Consider the following 23,074-nt stretch of genomic DNA (forward strand, 5'->3'; position numbering starts at 1 on the left):
TGACTCAGAGATAAGATGGGAAATAATTCTTATTTTTATATGTGTTTATTCTGATGTTATCAGTTGTGTGAAATAACCCTCTCCTGCCTGCCTGTTCTTTAATAACATTAGGATGCAGTGGCAATATTAGCCACCTCGGGGAATGGGTAGATATTACTGATGTGTGGTGTTGCTTCTCTGGGGTCAGATCTGCTGCCCCTGCAACCCAATCCCGGATAAGGAGAAGAAAATAAAAAGATGGAAGGTAATGCAAAAATATGGTCTGATAATTGATCTTGATTTTCATTTAAATGGTTGGAGCAAGGCGTCTGGACTTGTAGAGTTTTCTTAACTTTAGAAGTAAGGACAAAGAGGGCTGTATGATGGAGTATTAGGATCACTGTGAAGAAAAACAACAACTTCACGTTTACAAGAAAAAAAGTTGTAATATGAGAATAAAGTTGTAATATTATCAGAATAAAGTCATCATTTTACAAGAATAAAGTCGTAATACAAAATGAGGGATGTGGAGCATCTTGTGGAGTTGTATTTCAGTATAGGTTTTGTGAATAAAGAAATACTTCATCTTTTGGCACATCAGCACCAGTGTCAACTATCCCAGAAATGCACAAAACTCTTAAAAAGTCACCACACACACACAAATAGCCTACCTTATTACAGACACATCATTTGATGTTTAAATGCAAAAAAGTTAGTGTGCATCATCAATCTTAAAAACTGTGGTTCTGCAGTGCACGTGTTCATTTTGGGGCAGATTTTAGCAGTGGGGCAGTTTTAAAAGTCCCCAAATTACAACATTTTTCGCGGAAATAAATATGCCTACGAAGTTTGGTGAGTTTTTGAGCATGTTCAGGCCTCCGAGACTCCAAGACTCCAGTCCAATGGGTGGCGCCACCGCACCTTTGAGCTGCGAAAGAAAAAGAAAGCGTCATCGTGACGTAGGCACGTAGTGTTGATTTACCTATTTCCGTTGCTACCGTGCTAGTTCGTTTGTATGCGTTTGAAGCTTTAGTTCAGTGTAAACTGAAGTAATCGGTGATTTAAAAGCTGAGTATTTAGACCAGCAGCACAATGAGCACGCTATGGATGGGGAACGTGAGTTTTTACAACTTTCTTTTATTTACAGTGATGCATTTGTCGTGTGTCCAACACCGAGCTTAACTAGCTAAACACGAGTCGCAGACATTCAATGAAAGTTGTATAGTAAAAAACTTTATACCTGCTAACTTAATATGGCGTCATCCGCTGTATAGGAGCCTCTGTAGTTTGATTAGTGAAAAGATTTCAGTGTTTTTTTAGGGAATTTCGTTTAATATGTGCTGGAGGTAGGGCGGTCCAGCGCGCCACTGCGGCCAATAAGCTAGCTTCACCTTTTTTTAAAAAAACCACCTGTATATATTAGGCACAAGAAAGTAAATTATATGGTGGACTTCATTAGTGAGGATTATTCTGCCTTAACCAAACATGTTGGTTTTTTTCCTGCAATAATCCAAGAGGAAACCTTTTAGACGCTGGCCCTTACAGGACAGCATTATTTATGAAGTACCGGGTAAATGATGTCACATACAAACCTGTTATTAAACACACATTATTTGGGATTAATCATGCACGTAACCACGCTGAAATCACTCTTAACAGAGGATTTTATTTGCAGTTAATAAACTGTATGTCTGTGGCCGCTCATCAGTCTGAAACAAAGAATTGTTTTGATTATTGTTAGGGATAATTTAAAATAGATACTATAAGATGTTGATGAAGATTCTCAGTCATCCAGGTCATCATACGTAGAGATGATTGAAGCAAGGCGTCTGGACTTGTAGAGTTTTCTTGAAGACGCTTTGCTGCTCATCCAAGCAGCTTCATCAGTAGATACTATAAATACTGTGAAGCATTGATTCTGTTTGAGAACAGCACAATGCCCCTTTTCATATGTATACAGGTTAAAGGCTTCACACAGAATAGAGTTGTAATTCCATTACTGAAAGCATTATGGAGGAGAGTCAGTCAGAACAATTGTCATTTAACTTTAACTGCAATGTGCCATATGTTTTTCTTTGCTCTGCAGCTGGAAACCTACATGGATGAGAAGTTTATCACCAGGGCCTTTTCCACCATGGGTGAGCAGGTGGTTAATGTTCGGATCATCCGTAACAAGATGACAGGGTAAGTGCTAAATCCACAAGCCATTGTTGTTTTTGCAGATACTATATTATGACGTTAAACAGTGTGTCATCACCTAGGGGTGCTCTAGGCTACTGTTTTGTGGAGATGACAGATGAGGCCACAGCAGAAAGGTGTCTCCGTAAGATCAATGGAAAACCCTTACCAGGAGCCAGTCCGGTATGTAGATAGCAATTTGAGTGTATGAATGAGCAGTCTGATTTTCAATAACTAAAAACTATAAATACAGAATATATGTATTTTATTACTTTCTTAAAAAGTGATATTCTAATTTTTTGAGATGCACCAATATTATTTATGACAGGCCTGTTTAATGGAAACAACTAAGGAATGTCATTATGGTTTTCAACCTCTCTTTCTTACAGCCCACAAGATTCAAATTGAACCGAGCCACTTTTGGGAAACAGGACAGTGGGTAAGTTGTGTCAAAGATGATTTTGTCCTCTTAATGAAAAAAATCATTGATTTCTCTTGTCATTTTGCTACATCGTTGACGTCTTCCCTGTATAGGAATAAGCAGCTTTTGTCTTTTTTTTCTTGTAGTCAGATGTATTCACTGTTTGTGGGTGATCTAACTCCTGAGGTGGATGATGGAATGCTTTACGAGTTCTTTTACAATCGTTACCCTTCCTGTCGTGGTGGAAAAGTGGTGCTGGACAGCATGGGCAACTCCAAGTAAGTTTGGACACATTTCTGCACAATATTTAACATTGAAGTAAACACAGTGGGTGTTACTTATTATGTTGAGTGCATATTGAGTTTTATGATCTGAGGTCATCTAAATCTCTAAATGAGGTCATCTGGTGATCAATGGATTTGTTTTCTTCATGATGGCACTTGCACATTCTAAGATGACGATGTCAAGATTCATCTGGGTCAAATTGTCAGTGTTCAGACCTTAACCAAAACATCACTGTTTAGGATGTGCCAGAGAAGGCTTTATGCTATGATATGCATGAATGCATGCCATAATCAAAGGCTAAACACTCATGTTCAAAACTTGGTACTCCCTCTCTGCATTAGCAAATGCCCAAAAACTTCAATGTACTAAAACAATGTTGTGAAGAAAAAATCCTCACCAACCATTTTACAGGCTGATAAAGTCATTTAGTCAGTCATTGTAGCTAAAGTTGGATCTACAATTTCTTGAATGATGGGGATACTTAGTATTGTCCATCATCATGTTTTTTTTTTCTTTTTATCGTCACTTTTGGAAATAAATAATGTTACATTTAAAAAATAATTTTTCACTCAAAACAAATTAAATAAGGTACAGATTTTTGAACACGACAGTATGTCCAACAGTATGGACCAGGGGTGTCCAAACTACGGCCCGCGGTCGGATTTTCTATGGCCCGCGGCTTCTCTCTTAAAATGTGTTATTTTTGGCCCGCCAGCCAAACAGAGTAAATCATACGAAATCAACAGGCAATTTTTGTTGTTGTTTTTAACCTATTGTTTAATGTTTGCATGATTCTCTGAGCAGAACATTATCACTCTTTCGCTGTCTGCATCGTGGTGCGTCACGCGGTGCTGCAGGGCTTGGTTGTTGGTTACAGCTATGCAGAGGACTCTGAAGGTGCAAAACACCGGTTCAGCACTTCGACACAATTCACTACGAGACTAAACATGTTTCTGCATACAGCCTGCTATCAGAGAGCATCTGTACAAGTGAAGTTCTCCAAAACTACGGAGCCCCTCTGTTACATGGTAAAAAGAAAAAAAAATTGTGGCCACGAATTATGTATAACGTGCACACTAAATATTGTTATTATTAATTGTAGTATAGAAGCCCTATTGGAATTCATGGACGGGGCGCATGGGAGCGGGCTGCCCGGCCAGAGAGCAACCTCCCTGTGCAGCAATGAGCGTCCCTCTCTGGGGAACGTGCCGGAGTACTGGGGGGCTCCAGGAGCGCAGGGGAGTGGAGCGGAGCGTCCCTCTCCCTGTCCATCGTGTCGCTCCCTGTTGCCCGCTCCTGCCCGCGCCGGGCAGCAGGGAGCGATGCTAGGGCAATTAGAGAAGTTAAAGCGACATGATGGACAGGGAGAGGGACGTTCATTGCTCCCTGCTGCACGGGGAGGCTGCGTCCTGGCCAGGAGGCTGCGTCCCAGCCGGCAGCCTGCTCGGGCCTTTTTACCGGCAGCTGGATAAAAGCAACCCCCCAGAAATGCGAACATTTGTAAACCATGACTTAGTTTGTGTCGTGTGAGCAGACTGTCTGTGATAAACTGTGATGTTTTATTGGAGCAGCAGAGCAGTCCGTCTTTGCTTGTTAACGTTCTCTGTTGTTAAACTGTCAGCTGTACAGAGACGCGGCACTTCTCTCAAAAAGACTCCATCATTCAATACGCATCTGTCGTAAGACACGTCATCACGTTTTTACGTCTCGTTGACATGCACTGCAAACCTGTGTAAACATTAAATTACCAGACCCTTTGAGATCAGCACTAAATGGCTCCCATCTAGTCTACCTGACATTTTACTGATGTCTGCTGCTCCTGCCTTATAGGATCAGATCTCACCTTCACAGTAGAGTCAATAACTTGCCTGTTGCTCTGTTATCACAACCACAGAGTTTCTGAATGTTTTAAATTTATGCTGGAAATTCAGATAACATTTTCTGATCTGTTCATCTGAAAGCTAAGATGTTATTTTGTTTGCTGTGTAAGATGTAATATGTTAGAAAACAGCATACACGGTTTTTATTGTTTAAAATAATGACATCAGGGACTGCTGGCCCTCGGAGACTTTCGCATTATCAAATCTGGCCCTCCCCGAAAAAAGTTTGGCCACCCCTGGTACGGACTTAGTAGTCAACAGTAAATGATGTAATGTTGGTAAATGATGCATAACTTTGCACAAGCCAGATTATTATATATGGTGGCCTCATACTTTTTATTCATGACCCTCAAAACACATAGAGCAAAGTTATGTACTATTTCTATTCATTACCATATGCCTCAACAGCACCTCCTAGAATGAGACCTAGTCCAGGTCTGGCTTACATGGCCAGAATTTGGCACAGATATGTATAGGATATGATTTTTTAAAAAGCCTTTTTCCAAAAGGTACATCTTGAAAAATGGGGAGCTGTCTGATAATCGGACTTATCTTATACTTAAAACAATTTGGTAGAACCTTTGCCTGTGTGTCTCTCTGCAGGGGCTGCGGCTTTGTTCAGTTTCCTGATGAGCGGCTACAGAAGCGAGCATTGGACGAGTGTCAAGGTGCTGTAGGACTTGGCAGTAAACCTCTGAGGCTGAGCCTGGCTGCCAACAAGTGAGTCTCCTCTTAGTCTTAGCTTCTTTTTGTCTGCGAGCATTAAGTTTAGCATTGTGTTTTCCATTCCCAAAGTTTAAGGAACAAACAGCAGCCGCAGCAGCAGTCAGACCCCAAGTCCTGGCAGTCCAGTTCATCATACAGACAAAGCTATGACCCTTACAGTCAGTACCAGCAGCAGTATCCTGGGTATTACTCCTCTTGGGGCTATGACCAGACTGGAATGTATGGCTACAACTATCCTCAGTATGACTACACACAGTATTCTTTACCACAGGTAAGCTCTCTCTCTTTAACAGCCAGTTTGTTGGTCAGTTTAAATTGATATTAAGCATTCCTTTTTCTCTTTTTGTAGGAAAGTGAAGCTGTTCAAGAAGAAGAAGAAGGTCTTGAAGGTTAGTGACAGCACTGATTTTAGTTATTAGGGCCCGAGCACTGAATGGTGCAAGAGCCCTATTGAAACCTTAGGAATTATGGGCCTCAAAGTTGACCATTCGCCATTACCATAGGCGTCGCTACCATTATATCAGAGGGGGACGTGTCCCCCCCACATTTTAAAACGGCCCGTTTGGACCCCCCCACATTTAGTGAGTAGGAAACTCCACCTAACGCTGTTTCGATTGCTCGTGAAAAACTCCGTTCCACTTGGTTCATAAGAGAATAACCTCACCGCTGAATCCACTCCATGTTTTCCTGGTTACCACAGCGCTGCAATACCGTTACTATAGTAACAGACCTAACAAAGCCAGTGGTCTCTTCGAGCGAGCGTAAAACACCGTAAAGAGAACCGTCAGTGCTGGTCGAAGCTGGAGGAGGTAACGTCAGTGTCATCCCACAAAGTCCAGCTCATGCTGAAGCCTGACTGTTTGTCACATGGCCCCAGACGTTAGGTTGATGTTAAATCAACTTAGAAAAGTTGGGAGGAAGCTGCTGTTTACTTTTAGTTACAGTAGACGGTTTTATTTGTCTGACGACATGTTGTTGCCTTTTCTGCTCCCTCCCCACACACAATGGACATGAGGAGATTCCTAACAAAGACACGGAGAGTTAGAGTTGTTTTCAGCATTAACCCATATTGTAATAAGGCCAGGTTAGCTCCTGTTAGCCTGCTAGCTTCAGCCTCGCCGAGCCAGTGCACATAGCCACCTGCTCCTATTCTTATCAGCAAGAATAAAACACATGTGATGGACCGTCAGGACACAGTGGTGCATTATATGAACAGGGGAACACTGATGTAGCAGATGAGGCAGCGCATCATTATAAACACATCCACAAGGTTTGTTGTGAATTAAGTAGTTTTATAAGCAAATAAAAATAAAGACATGCATTTATTTGTAAGTTAGTATTTTTAGTGTTTCAGTATTATCTGCATTAAGCAGTTTGGTTCATTTTTCTATGGGATTTGCCAGTTTTTTGTCTCTGTAAATGAGAGAAGGCCTCAGATATGGAGGCTGTTAGTGTAGTAGCACCAGTATGTTTGACAAAACTGTTGTTTCACTTGGAATTAGTTTGTTTGTCACCGAGTTTTTGTTGAATCTGTCTCCGAAATAGTCATGAAGTGTTTACTTCTGTAGGTAAAATAGTTTAACAACCTGCTAAAATCCACAGGAAAACGCAACTACTTCATATTATATTATATTTCATAATATACTGATGTACTTTTTTTCACCACCCACCCACAGAAGGTGTCCCCCCCACATTTTTAATGCTTCCTACGCCACTGGCCATTACAAACGAACTCGCTCTATTTTCTGCAGTACCACCAACATACTTCATGCAATGTGGACAAAATCTTACAGTACTGCAATGGACACAGGTCTGAACATATATGCTAATAGGATGATAAGGTCATAGGGCCAGGAACTTTGTCTTGTAAACGTGTGTTTGTTGTACATCTCTGGAAATGAGAGGAAAGGACAGCTTAGGAGACAAGAGCATACGAGACGAGAGGAGTCAGCGATGGCCCCGTGGATCGCAAAGGTGTGCGAGGGCCCGCAATGCTGCTTGCAGCTTTAATTTTCTTTTCCACTTGTACAGGTACCGTGTAATAACATGTACTGTATGGGAAAGTAGTAATTGTGGTGTGGAAATAAACCCTTTCTAATCCTATAGATCCTGGACTGGTGCTGGATGTGATGGAGGCCAACAGGCAGTACATGGAGCTCAGTGAGGAGCTGTATGATGCGCTAATTGAGTGTCAGTGGCAGTCTGCAGAGATTACCTCAGAACAGGATCATATGACATCAAGGCTACCAGAACCCATTTACTGTTAAAACTGGACACTTTCTATTTGGTCTTCAGCTCCTCTGGATTTTTTTTCAGCTACAGATGTTTTAACCACATGGGTTATGTTATTTTAAAAACATAACAGACATGTATGTGTGATTATTTTGAGTGCATAAACCTGTTTAAAATAACTGTTTTCAATGTGAGTTGAACCAAAACTTTATTAGCAGTCATTAAAGGAGTCATTTGTAATCCTGGTGTAGTATCTTTCTTTAGAATGGTGTTCTGTTTAAAAAAAACTTGTTCATGCTTTTGTTACTTCAAGACTGGACTACTGCAACTCACTATTATCAGGATGTCCACATTACTCCATCAGCAGCCTGCAGCTGATCCAGAACGCAGCAGCAAGAGTTCTGACAGGAATCAGCAAAAGCGATCATATCTCTCCTGTTCTAGCGTCTCTTCACTGGCTCCCAGTGGGCTCAAGAATAAGCTTCAAAAACCTTCTTACCTCATAGCTCGACATGGACTTGCTCCATTATATCTGCAGGACCTGATAGTCCTGTATGTTCCTAATAGGACACTCAGATCTCTGAGTGCAGGTTTACTTGTAGTTCCTAGGATTCATAAAAGTAGAATGGGAGGACGAGCGTTTAGCTACCAGGCACCCCTGGGTCCGAGAGGCAGACACCGCCTCCACCTTTAAGACTAGACTTAAAACCTTTCTGTTTAGTAAAGCATCAGCCACAGGTATAACATATCATATTAGTTATGGTGCTATAGGCCTATCCACTGAGCAGTTTCCCCACCTCCTCAATACCACCCCCATCTCTATTCGCCCACCTCCTTTCCCTCTCCCCTCTTCGTCCCTCATCAGGCTGACATATGATCCATTATCAGATCAGAATCAGAATTACTTTATTTATCCCTGAGGGGAAATTCTTGTTTGTTACAGACAAATAGAAGCCAAAGAAAAATTGAAATATGAAATAGAAATATATAATAAATATCTAAATACCTAGATAGCATTTAAATACCTGAGTTGTTTCTAAAGAAGAAGAAACATATTTGCTACTGTATAAAAACCTTTAAATATTAAAGAGCATGACATGAATGTACCAGTATGAATGTACAGTGTCTGAGTGACTGTTGAAGTTCAGAGTTCAGTAGTTTGATTGACACAGGCAGGAATGACTTCCAGTGTCTCTCAGTGGTGCATCGTGGGAGTCGGAGTCTGTTGCTGAACAAGCTCTTGTAGCTGGTCAGCACAGTGTGGAGCGGGTGGGAGGGACAGTACAGTATAGTCTTTATTTTGGACAACATCCTCCTCTGACACACCTCTGTCAGTCCAGGTCCTCTCCTACAACATGGCCGGCCTTCCTGATGATTCTGTTGAGTCTGTTTATGTCCCTCACCCTCAGACTGCTGCCCCAGCAGACAACAGCATACACGATGGCACTGGCCACCACAGATTTATAAAACATCCTCAGCATCGTCCTGCAGATGTTGAAGGACCTCAGATGCCTTAGAAAGTGGAGGCGACTCTGGCCCTTCCTGTAAACAGTGTCCACATTCTTACTCCAGTCCAGTTTGTGGTCCTAGTACATTCCCAGGTATTTGTACTCCTCCACCACCTCCACACTGACCCATTTGATGCTGGTAGGGGTCACTGGAGCCTTCTTTCATGGAACTAACTGTATTGTCCAGTTTTCCTCGTAGTTTTGTCTTTGGTTTCTGTAAAGCACCTAGAGACAATGTTGATTGTAAAAGGTGCTATATAAATAACATTGAATTGAATTTTTAATATTTTAGAAGAAATATAAGTATGAAACAGGATTGTGCAACTTGAGATGGAGATGTAACTACAAAAGGGATGCTGGGTTCTGTCTATGTGAGCTGTGTTTAATTCAGCAGGAGTGGATAGACATATGTTTGTGTATCCTTTGTTTTTGTGTGGCATGGGGAGTGATTGATTAAAACAGATAATGAACTTCAACTACTGTACTGTTAGTTGACTTAAACAGTGTGGTCTCATTTGCCACCAGGTGGAGACAAAGAGCCATGTCTGTTTACATTTACTGCGTGTAATTTGGGTTTAAAGACTTTATTAAAACAGGAGAAAACTTACCTAAGAGAATTATATGATACTCCACAAAATTCAGAAACTTAGATATCAAAAATGATACAAACTGAGTTTCTGAACAGAATTAACAGGGAACCCATTAGGACACAATCAGTATCATGTTATGTTATTTCCTTTTTCATCAATTTTTGCCTCATTTTTGGCTTGCCCACATTTATTACTCAACATGTGGAGTATAGAATCTAAAATAGTAATCATATTTCAGGATTCTTCATATATGGTTTGCAATTTAAATCCATGTGTCATTTAACAATGTATGCAAACAGTGTATTCTGACACCTAACCTCACCTTTTGGACCACACGGGCCTGCCTTCACCCCCACACGCATCAATGAGGTTTAGCTGTCAATGACCCTGTCACCGGTTCATCACTGTTCATTACTTGGACCACTTACTGACCACTGCAGACCAGGAGCACCACACAAGAGCTGCAGTTGTGGAGATACTCTGACCCAGTCTTCTAGCCAGCACTATTTGGCCTCTGTCAAACTCACTTAAAATTCTTCTGCTTGCTCATTTTCCTGCTTTTAACACATCAACTATGAGGACAAACTGTTCACTTGCTGCCTAATATATATATATTATATATATATTCATCATATAATCATATAAGATATCAGTGTTATTTACTTTACCTGTCAGTGGTCATACATCAAGACCCTTATGAGCAAAACACCTCTAATATAAAATAATAATAATGAGCACAGAAAACTAGGCTGCACATTATTAACCTGATTGTGATTTTTTATGCTGACAGATAGGCTGTTTTTAGTTTTGTTAGATCTAATAAAGCTGGAACAACTACCAAGTTTAAATTTAATTTATATCAATCAATTTGATGTATTGGTTTGTTGAAATTACCAGCCCACAGAACATATATCAGTATCAGTGCACATGACCAATAATGCTGTATGTGGTTTCATTTAACTTTCAAACGTTGACAGCATGCAGCATACTGTATGCAGCAGTGTTAGCATGACTGCAGAGCAGGTGATGGTGCTTCTCAGTACAGCTCAGCATCTCTGTTATAGCTGGTTATATTAGCCAGCAATGTCAGCAGATATAGGCTTCATTTAAAGAGTAGCAGCCAATGGATTGACATCAGAATGTTATACTCCAAACTGGCATTGCTCTGTGTTAATTTGCACAGTGATCAGCATATGTGTAGGTGTACAAATAAATAATCAATAATAAAAACCTCCAGCCCCACCCGGCTCCTGAACATACACAGACTTGAAACTTTTCTTTATGTCCTTGTGGCTGCCTGTCTCTATGCAGGCTGACAGTCTTCAGAAGGTCTACAGGTCACAGGATCCTCCACAGGCGGAATGTTCTCAGAAAAGTATCAGGTGTCACATAAATTGAGTCAGATTCGCTTCTGTACTTATTAGCACTTATTGTTCAGTTGCTGGGTTTGTACTTTTATTTTGAAAAACACGTCACGCATTGAGAAGCTGCTGCTGCTGCTGCTGACTTGACGGCGCTGGTCCGTGGACGCGGCCGCGGTGGAGGCACGGAGGAGCAGAGCAGAGCGGAGGGGCTGGGCTCTCTGCTGGCAGAACTGTCCTCTGGATGAAATGAGATGAGCTCTCTGTGAGGAGTTTACGGTGGCAGTGCTGGGACGATCACAGCCTGGAGGTCTCACAGGATCTGGATGTTGTTTCCCCCTAAACTATGAAGAAGCTGCAACAGGATCAGAAGAATACAGGCAAGTTTTCTGAAGTGAGAGCTGATGTTGGCGATGCAGATTCTCTGGGTTAGTTTGAGAGAAACAGCATTGTTGCCGAGGGATAGTGTGTGTGTGTGTGTGTGTGTGAGCTGCTGTGTGTTGTAGAGGAATGCAGCAGCTCGGTCAGGCAGACACATTCCTGTCTGTCTGTAACCTCCACACAGCAGACACTGTATCAGGGGAGACAGTCCGGCACGGCGCTGTCCATCATAAGGTAAAGATAAGACTGTTATTTCTGTCGGAGGAGGTAAATGTTGATGCTTGATGCGTTAAAATGATCCCCGGGCTTCAGTCTGTGTGTCTGGCTTTTATCAGCTTGTTGAGCCCGTGCAGCTTTGGAGGCTCGGGTCCACCCTTCACTCTCATTATCTCCTCCTGTTCCCTTCATGTAGCAACTTGTGGATCCCGGGGACTGAACTGACTCCAGAGCATCACATCCTCTGATTGTGTCTCTGCACACTGAATGCACGCTGCCTGTGTCACACGGTCAGACACACACATAAAAGTGCAATCAGTCTATCACACACTGCGCTCGCGATCATTCCGCTATAATCACATGAGATGACAGTAACGTGGCGCCGTGTATTTACAGTCAGGTGCAGCCTGCTGCATAACACACCCTCACTAAAAAAACTTATGTCAGGGCGACTGAACACAGCCAAATATGAATCAGCTGCTTGTATCATCTCTCCTCCAGCTGACGTGTTTATGTTACTGCACTGGAGGCTGTACTGTGGAAAGAATGATGCAGTGAATCTCAGCATGTATCATGGATGATACTAGCCTCAGCTCAGATTCATGAAAAAAGCTCCAACACACATCAGAGATGAATGTGTGTTTGATGAAATCCTCTTAAATAGAAACTCTGAGTAATCCACTGCTGCTTTGCTTTGGTTCATGTGTTTGGTCTGAAAAATATTAAGCATTTTCAGGTGTGTGTAGTGTCTCACACTCATCAGTCCTCTCCTTCAACATAATGTTGCACAGTGGTAGTTGAACACACACTGTGTAGTTGCTAGTGAGGTTTTTGTTGTGTTCCTTCTCCTTTTTCTGTTACTGTTGGTTAGAGGCACTACAGGCAGACTGTAAAGAAAGATGGACGGACCTTCTGTGATGTCAGAATAGGTTTCTGAAGAGCAGTTCTGGCCATTGCCATCTTGGCAGGTCCCCATTAAATCAAATTAAGAGAGTTGGAGCAGACGTGGAGTTGAGGTGGGCCATGCAGGAAGCTTTAGGACAGAGCTGGCCTCCGCCTGTCATAAAGAATACACACTGTTAATTGTGCGAAACCTTAGATTTTGTGTAAATGGTTGTCTCTGTGTGTTAGTGGCGGGTGCAATCTGCCTCTCACCCAGTGACTCCTGCAGCAGGCTCCAGCCTCCCTATGTCAGGTCATTTTTTAATCTTTAATCTGTAGAGTTGGACAGTTTAGCATGGAAGTCTAAGACATTAGTTTTTGACACAAGCTTTACTTCTGCTGCTTGATCACAGCCTTCTACTGTGATAAAATGACAACATAAAAAAATCCTGTCCCCTAATTGACTTGTGACTAAAAGGACTTGTGCAAGTTTTTGACATTTGATTTTGGATTTTAAACACACAGGTTTCTAGATAAAAACAGAAATGATGATAAGATCTGGTTAGAACCTTAAAAACAGGAGAGTCATGCTCCACAAACTCATAGAACCAGAGCTGTAGCTCAGTCTGCTGACACGAATGCACAGAAGAAAAGAGGACTGTCTAGTGAGAAAATGTTAAATGTTATAGCGTCTGAAGCTGTTTTTCCATTTCACTCTTTGTTTATGACCATTTAGAAACTCAGGAAGAACAGCACATGTGCGAGTGTTGTACCTCATTGAATTTACAAGCTGCTCACAGTTTGGAGCAGTTTGATTCTAATTATTTACAGTGGTGATTAACACTGAAAAAGCACAGTGCATGCTGAATAACCACAGACTAATGGGTGACCATGGTGATGTGAGGCAGGGTCAGATATTTTGGGGTTTCAGGCACATGTGATGTGTATTGTTTCTGCCAAAGTGACAGATAAACGCATTTCATCAGGGAACTGTTTGGTTGTTTCTACAGTAAACTCATGCTCCAAAGCCAGATGTTTGTCAGTGAGGGCGTTGCAGAGGCTCTGCATTCATGGAGCTTTCTCAGTAGTTTGCACAGTATGGCTAACTCACTACTGAGGTACAACATGGAGATCACAAAAAGTGTGGCTGGTAGAATACTAATCCAGCCAGAATACAAACTCTGATATCTGATCTTTTATCTTTTAACACTGGTAAGCTAAGCCAGAAAAACCATTTCCTTATCACATGGCAGAAAAATTTACTGGATATTACAGGTATATTACAAATGTAGGCAGGTCTTAAATTTTATAAGCTGAAGTAGCTACAGCAAACATGAGAAACAAGTTACAGTCTCTGTGCTGGTGGCAAACATGGCAGGAGGCATCATGTTTCCATTTATCCAACCTCCAGACATGAAGCCAACACAGACTTCCATATTAAAATGTCAGAATTTGGATAGTATATATCACTTATGTTATTGAATGTCAGGTGAGAGGCTGAAATAAGGGGCTCAGGTGCTGCAGAGATCCCGACAGTCTGGGCCTCCACAGTCTTATTTACTGTGTTTATATGTATATTAAGAGGTCATTTCTTCAGATTTGGTACAAATGTTCACTTGGACAGAATAGATAATAGTTAGAGGTCAGAGGTGAAGGTCACTTCTTTAAAAGTACAATAAATCACTTGAACAGGGACCTTATGTCTGTCTTATCTTGTAGACACCTCAGGAAAACCTGGAAGGTTTCATTTTATGTGATAATACTGACAAAACAACAAGGTTTGAAAATAAAAAAAAATGTGATGTTTAAAGGTTTCAGGTAAACTTCCTTTAAAAACACCATTAGACAACAACTGTGAGATTGTTTTAGTATCTGTCACTTTGGATGCTTCTGCTTTATCACAACCATTTGCAGACTACATGTATACATACATTGAGACTGCCATGTGTACTATTTCTGTGTGATGATAACATATAATATTATTCTAATCAGATCAGTGTTAGGTGCAAAACATAGCTAATGTTAAAGCTAATGTTATTTTGGGGACTGTATTTGAATTGATTGATGTAACATATAGATACAGTGTTGTTACTGCATTAACTCTTGAAATGTCCCTCCTAAAGTCTGCTGACAGGGTGAGACCAGGAGCAACAGCTCTGGAGTGACCTGTACCATGAAGGCCCCGAAGTCCAGAGGAGTTACACCAGCCTCACCATCCTGCCCACGGAAGTCTCGTTTCACCTTAAGAGGCAGAAAGAAAAAGGATGGAGTCATTCAAGGCAAGCTTCGCATCCGCTCCATGCCTGGAGCATTCCTGGTGCTGGGGGTCATCGTGGTGGTCGTGGGCACCGCTCTGGCTGTGGCGGGGTATTGGCCCTATCGGTTATCAAGATCATCCATCCTGGAAGCTGCAGAGGAGGAGAGCATCTCTGATTCACAGACATCCAGCTGGAGTCTAGGAGCGAAAGGGCTCTTGTCCGCGGCCAGCCTCATCCACAGTGAGCGGATGAAGCTTTTGGGGCCTGTCATCATGGGGGTGGGACTCTTTATTCTCATATGTGCTAACACAGTCCTGTATGAGAACAGAGACAGAGAGACTCAGATGCTGCTGGCACAGATGCGCAGTGTTATCTGTTCTGTGTCTGCGGCTGTCCCCTCAGCAGACCTTAAAGAAATAGCAGCAGCTAATTCAATGGCCAAACACTATCAGTGGGTGAGCAGTCTACCAGCTGCTCATCTCAACATCCTCTGTCTGCAGCAGCTGGCCAGCTCCGAGCCCCTGCTCCAGACCGGACACATCAGAGACCAGGAGGACAGTGTGGAGGGCATGTACCAGCAAGCTGCTCTTCAGACAGAGGCCCTCCATCACAAAGAGTCAGAGCCTCAACCTTCCCCCCACTCATGTCATTCTAGTCAGACAAACTTTAATAAACAGCTGAATGCTGAATTTGGGGACACAGCCAGCCACAGTCTACAGGCTTCTCCTCTTGTCAAGTTCAATGTGTCACTCATGTCTGCCAGCTCCATGTCCACCCTGGAGGTGGATGAGGTGGATGTCCCAGTTGCACAACCGAGGCGCTGCCACAGTATGAGTTACAGGACTAAACCTTACGTAGTCCAAACTGCTGTGCACATGGAGAAAGAACTCCTCACAACCAGAGAGGAGGGTCAGGAAAATCAGCTAGTAATTACTAACACAGAAGCTGGCTCTCAGATTTGCATGAACATCCCCGGGCAGGTTACTGACTCTCTGGAGGAGCAAACCCATCGGAGCTGGCCTCGGCTAGACCTGGGCATTGGGAGACGATACCTGAAACTGGAGAACAAAGAGGATTCAGTGGATAAACTGTTGGACCAGCTGGAACAGCAGTGTTCTCACTGGGACAAGAGTTTTGGTTCTGGGCCTTTCCAGTGATGTCTGCTGTTTCTTCTGGATACGTACAACTTGATGACCAATTGTGTTCCCCTGGATTCCAAAACCATGTTTTTCTTCTGCAGGACAAGGACAACCAGAGCAACGGTTATTTGGAGTACAGTATTTCACAGAAGAAAACCTGAGCCTGTTCTCTGGTGTAATATTGTTACACACACTGTTGGAACTGTACTCTCTCCTACACTGCCACAGCTGAGCGAAGCAAGTTGACAGACTGTTTACTTCTGCAGTTCGGGTTGGCAGCAATGTGAGAAATCAACTTGTATCTTGCCAAAATGGGTTTGCCTGTTTCCAGCACACGGTGTGCACAGCCCAGGGAAGGGGAGTGGGATGGTCGCAGGAGGACAGGGTAATGTTTTCACTGTGCTATCAATTTTGAACCAAACTACCTGGACTCCTGAGCCCATTAAGTGCTGAAAGCTCTTGACAAATGCAACTATAAACACAGACCTTTGTTATCAGCTGAGGTCTCATATTCCAAATGCAATGCATGGCAGTGATGTACAGTATAATACATCCTAATACATATGCAAAGTAATGTTATTGTCAGTTTCATGTGTACAAACTAGTGATAGGGGTATTCTGATTTATCAGGACTTGGATTTTATTTTCTGAGGTTTGGCCATTACTACTATGGTATCTGAAAAAGTAACAGTTTAACTGTGTACACCCAGCACTCAGGACTAAATGCCATACATGGTCAAAGAAACCCTGCACACCATGTATGGGCTATGTTGTTACTTTAGTTATTTCAGTTCTATTTTGGTTTATGTAAAAATCATCTTTATTATCTAAGGCTAACTCCTGGATGAGGTGATCATTAGTGACAGCATGTTCAGGTGTTCATTGTTTGTTAATGGTGTTAAAGGAGCAATATGTGATACAAACTGAGAAGACCTGAAAAAGGTCCAGCTGTACACAGCATGGGATGCCTCAAACCTCTATGTATTGGGTTGAAGAGATACAGTGCCTATAAAAATATTTGCACCTTAGGATGTTTTCTTCTTTTATTACTTTTTATATGGGATCAGGGATCATGGTCAATATAATTTAGCCTTTGACAAAAATCTAGAGGCTTACTCATATGGACACCGTAGTTGTACTTCAAACTGCTTGAAGTCTGTCAGGTTGCACAGGGATCAGGTGTGACCAGGATCTTTCAGATTCTCTGTTGGATTAAGGTCTGCTCTTTGACTCTCCAGAACATTCACCTTGTTTTATTTAAAGCATTTCTGTACTTTAGGACATTGTTTTTACTGTAAAATCAAGGTCAAGGTTCTCTGTCAGACTGAATCAGATGATTCGCCAGGATTTCCCTATATTTTTCTGCCTACATTATGCCCATTGCCTTCCCATGTCTTCTAGAGCCTCTGCCAAGGAGCATTCCCACTTCAGGATGATACCAACCCCATAATGTGTCCTGGTAAATTCTTGTCTAAGATTGTCTTGATTTCATTTATAAAAGCAATTAAAGTGGAAAATATCCAAGGGCATAAATCTTTTTATAGGCACTGTACCTACTAAAGTTAACTAACCAGTTAGCTGCAAACCATATGGTCCATCATCTTGTATGAAGAGTTATTACACAATAATATTTTATAACACTTTAGGGAGTCACTGTAGAAAGGAATCCTGGCTGAAAGTGGGGGTTTCAATTAGTCCATACCACCAGCTTTCCCCTCTGAAAAATCTAGACTTTGCATCACTGGTGGAGTACCGTAGTGGAAAGACTTTGCAGGTCCTACTTACTATATGAAATGGTGAGTTTAATAAACCCATATTTATATAGCATATGACATCACAATGAAGGTAACGTCAGCATCTCAGAGCATTCTAACAAAGAGAATGTTACCTGACCACTACCTGAATACAAATTGCTCCTTTAATCCACCTGTATGCATAGCACATTCAATGAGAAAGTTTTGTGTTTACAAGGTAAGGGATTATTGTTCCTCAAGGTTTTAATTGCAAAGGCCTTTTGTCTTTAAGTGATACATCATTTGATATAAGAAGCTGATGCCATTTAGCCAAGTAAGGTATCTTATATTTCACTTGCCCTTGAATCAGGCCAGAGAGTATTAAATATATATATTCAAGTTAATGTTTAGCATTGCTTTCAGCATGCACGTGATTGAAGGTGATTAATAATGTATGTATCATTTAAACTAATCATAGGTTAAAAGAGGGCCTTGTCTTTTTTGCAGTATGCATCTGAATCTTTATCTTTTTGAGTCCACTTTATGCTGACATTTTGTGTAAAAACTGCAGCTGATGTGCAGTTTCTTTATTTCTTTTAGCAATCTGGTCTGTAAGCTACATTCCAAATTTTAAGCAGTTGGTGTAGTGGTGCAGCTCAGGTGGCAGAGCAGTTTGGCGGCCTCCCCCCAAGGCATCCTTGGTCATGATAATAAACCCCAAGTTGCTCCCAGTGGCAAGCCAGATAGCTCACTGTTACTCTGTGTGTGTGTGTGTGTGTGTAAATGCCTGAACTTGTGAAGTAACACACTAAGCTTAGAGCTATATGTGTGTTAACCATTTTTATTACATTTTTATTCCGCGTATGATTTGCACAGTTTTGGTATTTACGCGTACAAGCAGTACATAGATGTTTAATAAAGGCTTTATAACACATTATAACATAGATATAAGCAGTAATTGTTCACATAATGAAACAACTACACACTGCTTGTGGACACAGACAATCAATGACAATTACTGGTGTACTACAACACATACTGTAAGTTGTTCTTATAGCTGCTTACACCTACATTATAATGTGTTATGAAGTATATATAGTCTTTAGTACTAACCTGTCTGATCTTCTCTGATTAGTGCCACAATTACTAATACCAAAGATGGCCAAAACTATGACAATAAGACCCAAGTTTAAAAAAAAACAAAAAAAAACAAAAAAAAAACAGATCCTAAGCAATGAATGAGAATAGTCTGTGTCGTCCTTCTGGTTAATGCAGTGTTATGGTGTAGTGAAAGCAGGGATGCCTTCTCCTGCTTGTTTCCTGTCCTGCTGATTGTCTCCTTTCATAATCAGAATTTATGAGAAGGGTCACTCTTCACCCCCCACCTTCTGCCAGCCTTTGATCAATGGACAGAATGGATTGTACAGCTCCACATAGATTTAGTGAGGTGTTCAGTGTTAATGCATAAAGCTGGGTGTGTGTTGTAGAGAAGGAAGAAGAATCACTCTATTCCTGTTCCATGTTTAAAACCAAGACTCTGCCTGTTCTGTATGCCATTTGTGACACTTTGTGTTCTATATGTATACTAAGCAATATGAGCAGTCTGACAGAACAATCAGTGGCTGTGTCTTGCCCTGTGTTGGCCACCAAATTACACAACATTGCCATGCCTGTTTGCAAATATAAAGCAAAGTAAAAGCAATTCCTGTTTGCAGTTGTCTCATTTATTCAAGTTGTCAAAAATAATGGCTCCTAGTTCTATATGTATGCAGCATGTATAATCATCTCTCCACATTATGCTGCTGACAACCCCAAGGACGCATTTCATCCAGGTTCAAAACAGCCAGATGGGTTCTAGACCAATGCAGTATATGATCTGATGGATGAAAATGTAAGAAGTGTGTTTTTTCCCCATCTCCTGCTCCACAGAATAAGCTTCATGTTTTATAGTGGTATAGGAAAGAAGCGGAGTGGCAAGGAATTCCCCAGTTGCAATTATCCACAGCAGAGCCTCATGCACACACCAAATTTTTTACCCTCTTATTGGATTTTATGGTTCCTGTAGGGCAGGTATGTAGTCCCTCGTGGTTTCTTTTCATTTCATTGGTTGTTTACAAGATGGCTTCTGGGTCTCTAGCAGCTCATAAAAGCTTGCAGGCAGGACCTCCTGCCTTGTGTGGCACAAATACAGGAAGTTAGTGGCTACATGGCTGCACAAGGAAGGTGCATATGTGAGAACTCGGGGAGCCTGATTTACAACCCCAGTACCAAGCATCATCTCTGTTAAATGTGGTGAAAAGACTGCCAACCAGACCACAACATGCAACCAAAATCATTTGCACTGGCACATAATTGTTATTGTCCATAATCTAATATACTTAAACACACTAACAGCTGGCAAGTACTGCATAGTGTAATAGTGACATCTGCAGAATGAGGCTACAGCAGGATAATTATTACCACATTGTCTGACATTTATGTTTTCACCCCAGTCTTCAGCTTCAGTAAAAAAGTAAACGGCTTGCACTACTCTAACTTGCATGTCATCGAAGCACAACAGTTTCTGAAAAGTGGCATTATAGTTTTTCAGCTTCTGGTTCCCAGAGGTCCTCCAATATCTTTGTCTGCTTCAAAGCACAATTCAATCACGGGGTTGTGACGATCCCACAGTATCAGTGTTCTGTTATGTACGTTTTGGATACTTAAGCTTCACTGTGCATGATTTCTGCTGTGCACAGCGAAGGCTGTTTTCATCTATGCTCATCTTAAATATCAGTTTAATATGACAACTACAATGCAGTTGCACTAGAGAATCTGTAAACCAGCACAGCATACACAAAAGGAGAGTTGCAGTTTGATTAATGTAAAAAACTGATGTAGGCTATGTATATTTCAAGAGCTATGATGTGAGTGTCAGTCTGAGGAATGAAGCATTTGTGATGCCATTGTAATTCATGTGGTAGTGCTTTGGGCACAGAGTGCACATTCTGATTTCAAAGGTTAATCTTATCTTCGGCCAAATGTTGCAGTTAACCTTTGAGATGTGTGCATTCCTTCGTAGTTACTTTGCACTGCTGAAATGTTGATCTTGGCATATTTGTGTTAACGGCACTACAGAGGTTTCTCTGGCTCCAGTCAGTGACCAAAGCTAGACATCCACTGACTTACATGCTTGCTCTCCAGTCTGCAGTTTACAGGCTTTTCTGTAAAGATGTGAAATTAATGGGAACACAGTGGACTGACTTTCAATTGAGGGTCTAAAGTAAAAAAAAAACATGAAATAACATTGGTATTTCATTGCTTGTTGGTGGTGAAAAACTACTAATAAATAAACTAGGTGTTTGTAAGTCTGTTCTTCTCTAGGTGTCATGGTGTCAGGTGGGAGGAGTCAGGACAGCATCCTCTGTAGTAGTTGCAGACATCAGATATCATGACATCGCAACAAAAAAATTGGATCCAACAACTTGTAAACTAGACTTGTAAACATTAGCTTGCAATGCATACCCAGAACCTCTGAGAGTTTGGATTAAAGTTTTCTGCCACGACTGGCTTTAATTCGATTCGATTGTGATGGATGGTAAGGTTGATGCAGGCTGGAAAAAAAATCCTGCATGTCCTGAGACTCAGTCAACAGACCTAAGCTGTTGGCAGCAGCCATAAAATGCTGAGAATGCTGTAGTGTAAATGAGGTGTTTACATGCAGCTGGGATTGTCGTACTTCACTTGTCAGCAAGAAAAGGTCATCAGAACAGGGTGTTTACATTGCAATGTCTCATTCATAGTATGCTCCTGTTTAGGTTAATACAATAGTAATGCTGTGCATGTAAATATAGTCTTTCAATCTAAACTATATGGTTACAGTCACCTAAAGTAGAGTCCAAATATCACTGTTAGCTTACAAAACACATTCGGTCGTAATTGCAGATTTAAGTCCATTCATTTTACTGTGGTGGAATAAATAAAATCAGAAACATCTTCATGGTGATACAGGCCTCCACAACACTGGTCATTCTGTGCTCCAGCAGCGTTGTGCTGATGTAATAAATGGCTACATTCCTGCATGTGTGACATGGCTTTAAACAGTGACTATGGGTGTTGGGTCACTATTAGCCTCAGGAAAAACTGCTTCTGAGCATGTCCTTCATATACTGTCATGCACACAGCCTGGTGTGTGCGTGAGGCCCTGCCTGTGACAGAGGTGCTGTCTGATGGAGCTCTTATAAACATGCTGAAGTTGTATTATTAGGAAGATTATGTGCTGATCTTTGTTTATGTCGAACTGAAGATGATAGTTACAGTCTATTTATACATTTCAGGATGTATATAGTTCAGAAATTCTCTCTGTTTTCCCAGTCATCTCAGGTTTGCAGTCATGAATCTCTTAAAGCAGAATGGAAGGGGCAAGAAGAGAAGAGAGGCAATCTTTCTGTTCAAACTGAATAATCGAGCAGTTTGCCCTGCAAGCCAGCCGTTATCTCTGCTCCATGCAGCCTCTCCCTTGCCACCTTATATAACACTATTAATTTTGGAAGCATAATGTCAAGATATCACCAGAGCCCGTGCTTGGCAAGTGTCTCAGAATCACTCAGAGAGCGTTATTGATGAAGCTTTGATTTTCAGCAAAGAATGAGTGCCAGCGTTTTATGCACCACTGCTGCAACAAATGTTATGAGGCAGGATCTCTGATAACTGCAGTCTGAAATCTATGGAATATACTCTTTTAATATACTGCATCAACGTTTTATATAAAAAATGATCAGGCCAATATCAGTGCCACTTAAATGTTTCAAGTATTGGATTCAAAATGATGAATTGAAAATGATTCTTATCCTATATTGTGATTTGAATTTCCTCAATAGGCATAAGACAAGCATCAAGTGAATGTGTGCAAACAGTCAACATTACACAGACCCAGCAGATATCAAATGAGTAAACCATGAAACACGTTGAACTGAACTGATAACACAATTACACTGCTCAAAATAACAAAATAAGGGGAACATTAAAATAACAAATCCTAGATCTCAATGAATGAAATATTCCAGTTGAAAATCTTCATTCATTACATAGTGGAATAGGTTGAGAACAAAATAACATAAAAATGATCAATGTAAATCAAAATTATTAACCCATGAAGGTCTGGATTTGGAACCATATTCAAAATAAAAGTGGAAAACCACATTACAGGCTGATCCAACTTGAGTGGAAATCCTCAAGACAAGTCAGAATGAGGCTCAGTAGTGTGTGTGGCCTCCACGTGCCTGTATGACCTCCCTACAACGCCTGGACAAGCTCCTGATGAGGC

At 41.4% G+C, this 23,074-nt stretch overlaps 2 protein-coding genes across 4 annotated transcripts; both read left to right on the top strand.

The window, feature by feature from the left end:
* Positions 1-947: 947 nt before the first annotated feature.
* On the top strand, positions 948-7,941 carry LOC114428346 (tRNA selenocysteine 1-associated protein 1-like). Of its 3 annotated transcripts, XR_003669576.1 has the most exons (10): positions 948-1,095; positions 2,066-2,163; positions 2,226-2,340; positions 2,547-2,596; positions 2,725-2,856; positions 5,347-5,463; positions 5,539-5,740; positions 5,819-5,959; positions 7,187-7,500; positions 7,576-7,712. XR_003669576.1 is itself a non-coding variant. In XM_028396681.1 (9 exons), exons 1-9 carry the CDS (start codon positions 1,072-1,074, stop codon positions 7,734-7,736), a joined length of 939 nt encoding a protein of 312 aa, XP_028252482.1. In that variant the 5' UTR covers positions 948-1,071; the 3' UTR covers positions 7,737-7,941. The 3 variants fall into 3 exon arrangements, 2 of the variants coding, with proteins under 2 accessions (XP_028252482.1, XP_028252491.1); XM_028396681.1 differs by lacking the exon at positions 7,187-7,500 and having other exon boundaries at positions 5,819-5,858; positions 7,576-7,941; XM_028396690.1 differs by lacking the exon at positions 7,187-7,500 and having other exon boundaries at positions 2,241-2,340; positions 5,819-5,858; positions 7,576-7,941.
* A 6,865-nt stretch (positions 7,942-14,806) lies between these two features.
* tmem200b (transmembrane protein 200B) lies at positions 14,807-16,054 on the top strand. Its single transcript, XM_028396669.1, has one exon. It carries the CDS (start codon positions 14,813-14,815, stop codon positions 16,052-16,054), a length of 1,242 nt encoding a protein of 413 aa, XP_028252470.1. The 5' UTR covers positions 14,807-14,812.
* The last annotated feature ends 7,020 nt before the right edge of the window (positions 16,055-23,074 follow it).

The sequence above is a fragment of the Parambassis ranga genome, chromosome 2 (assembly GCF_900634625.1).
Source record: "Parambassis ranga chromosome 2, fParRan2.1, whole genome shotgun sequence".
Classification (NCBI taxonomy): Eukaryota; Metazoa; Chordata; class Actinopteri; family Ambassidae; genus Parambassis; species Parambassis ranga.

Coding starts and splice junctions, on each gene's coding strand:
- LOC114428346 (XM_028396681.1), top strand. CDS start 1,072: ATGAGCACGCTATGGATGGGGAAC. Junction 2,857..5,346: donor GACAGCATGGGCAACTCCAA/GTAAGTTTGGAC, acceptor GTCTCTCTGCAG/GGGCTGCGGCTTTGTTCAGT. Junction 5,464..5,538: donor CTGAGCCTGGCTGCCAACAA/GTGAGTCTCCTC, acceptor CCATTCCCAAAG/TTTAAGGAACAAACAGCAGC.
- tmem200b (XM_028396669.1), top strand. CDS start 14,813: ATGAAGGCCCCGAAGTCCAGAGGAGTTACACCAGCCTCACCATCCTGC.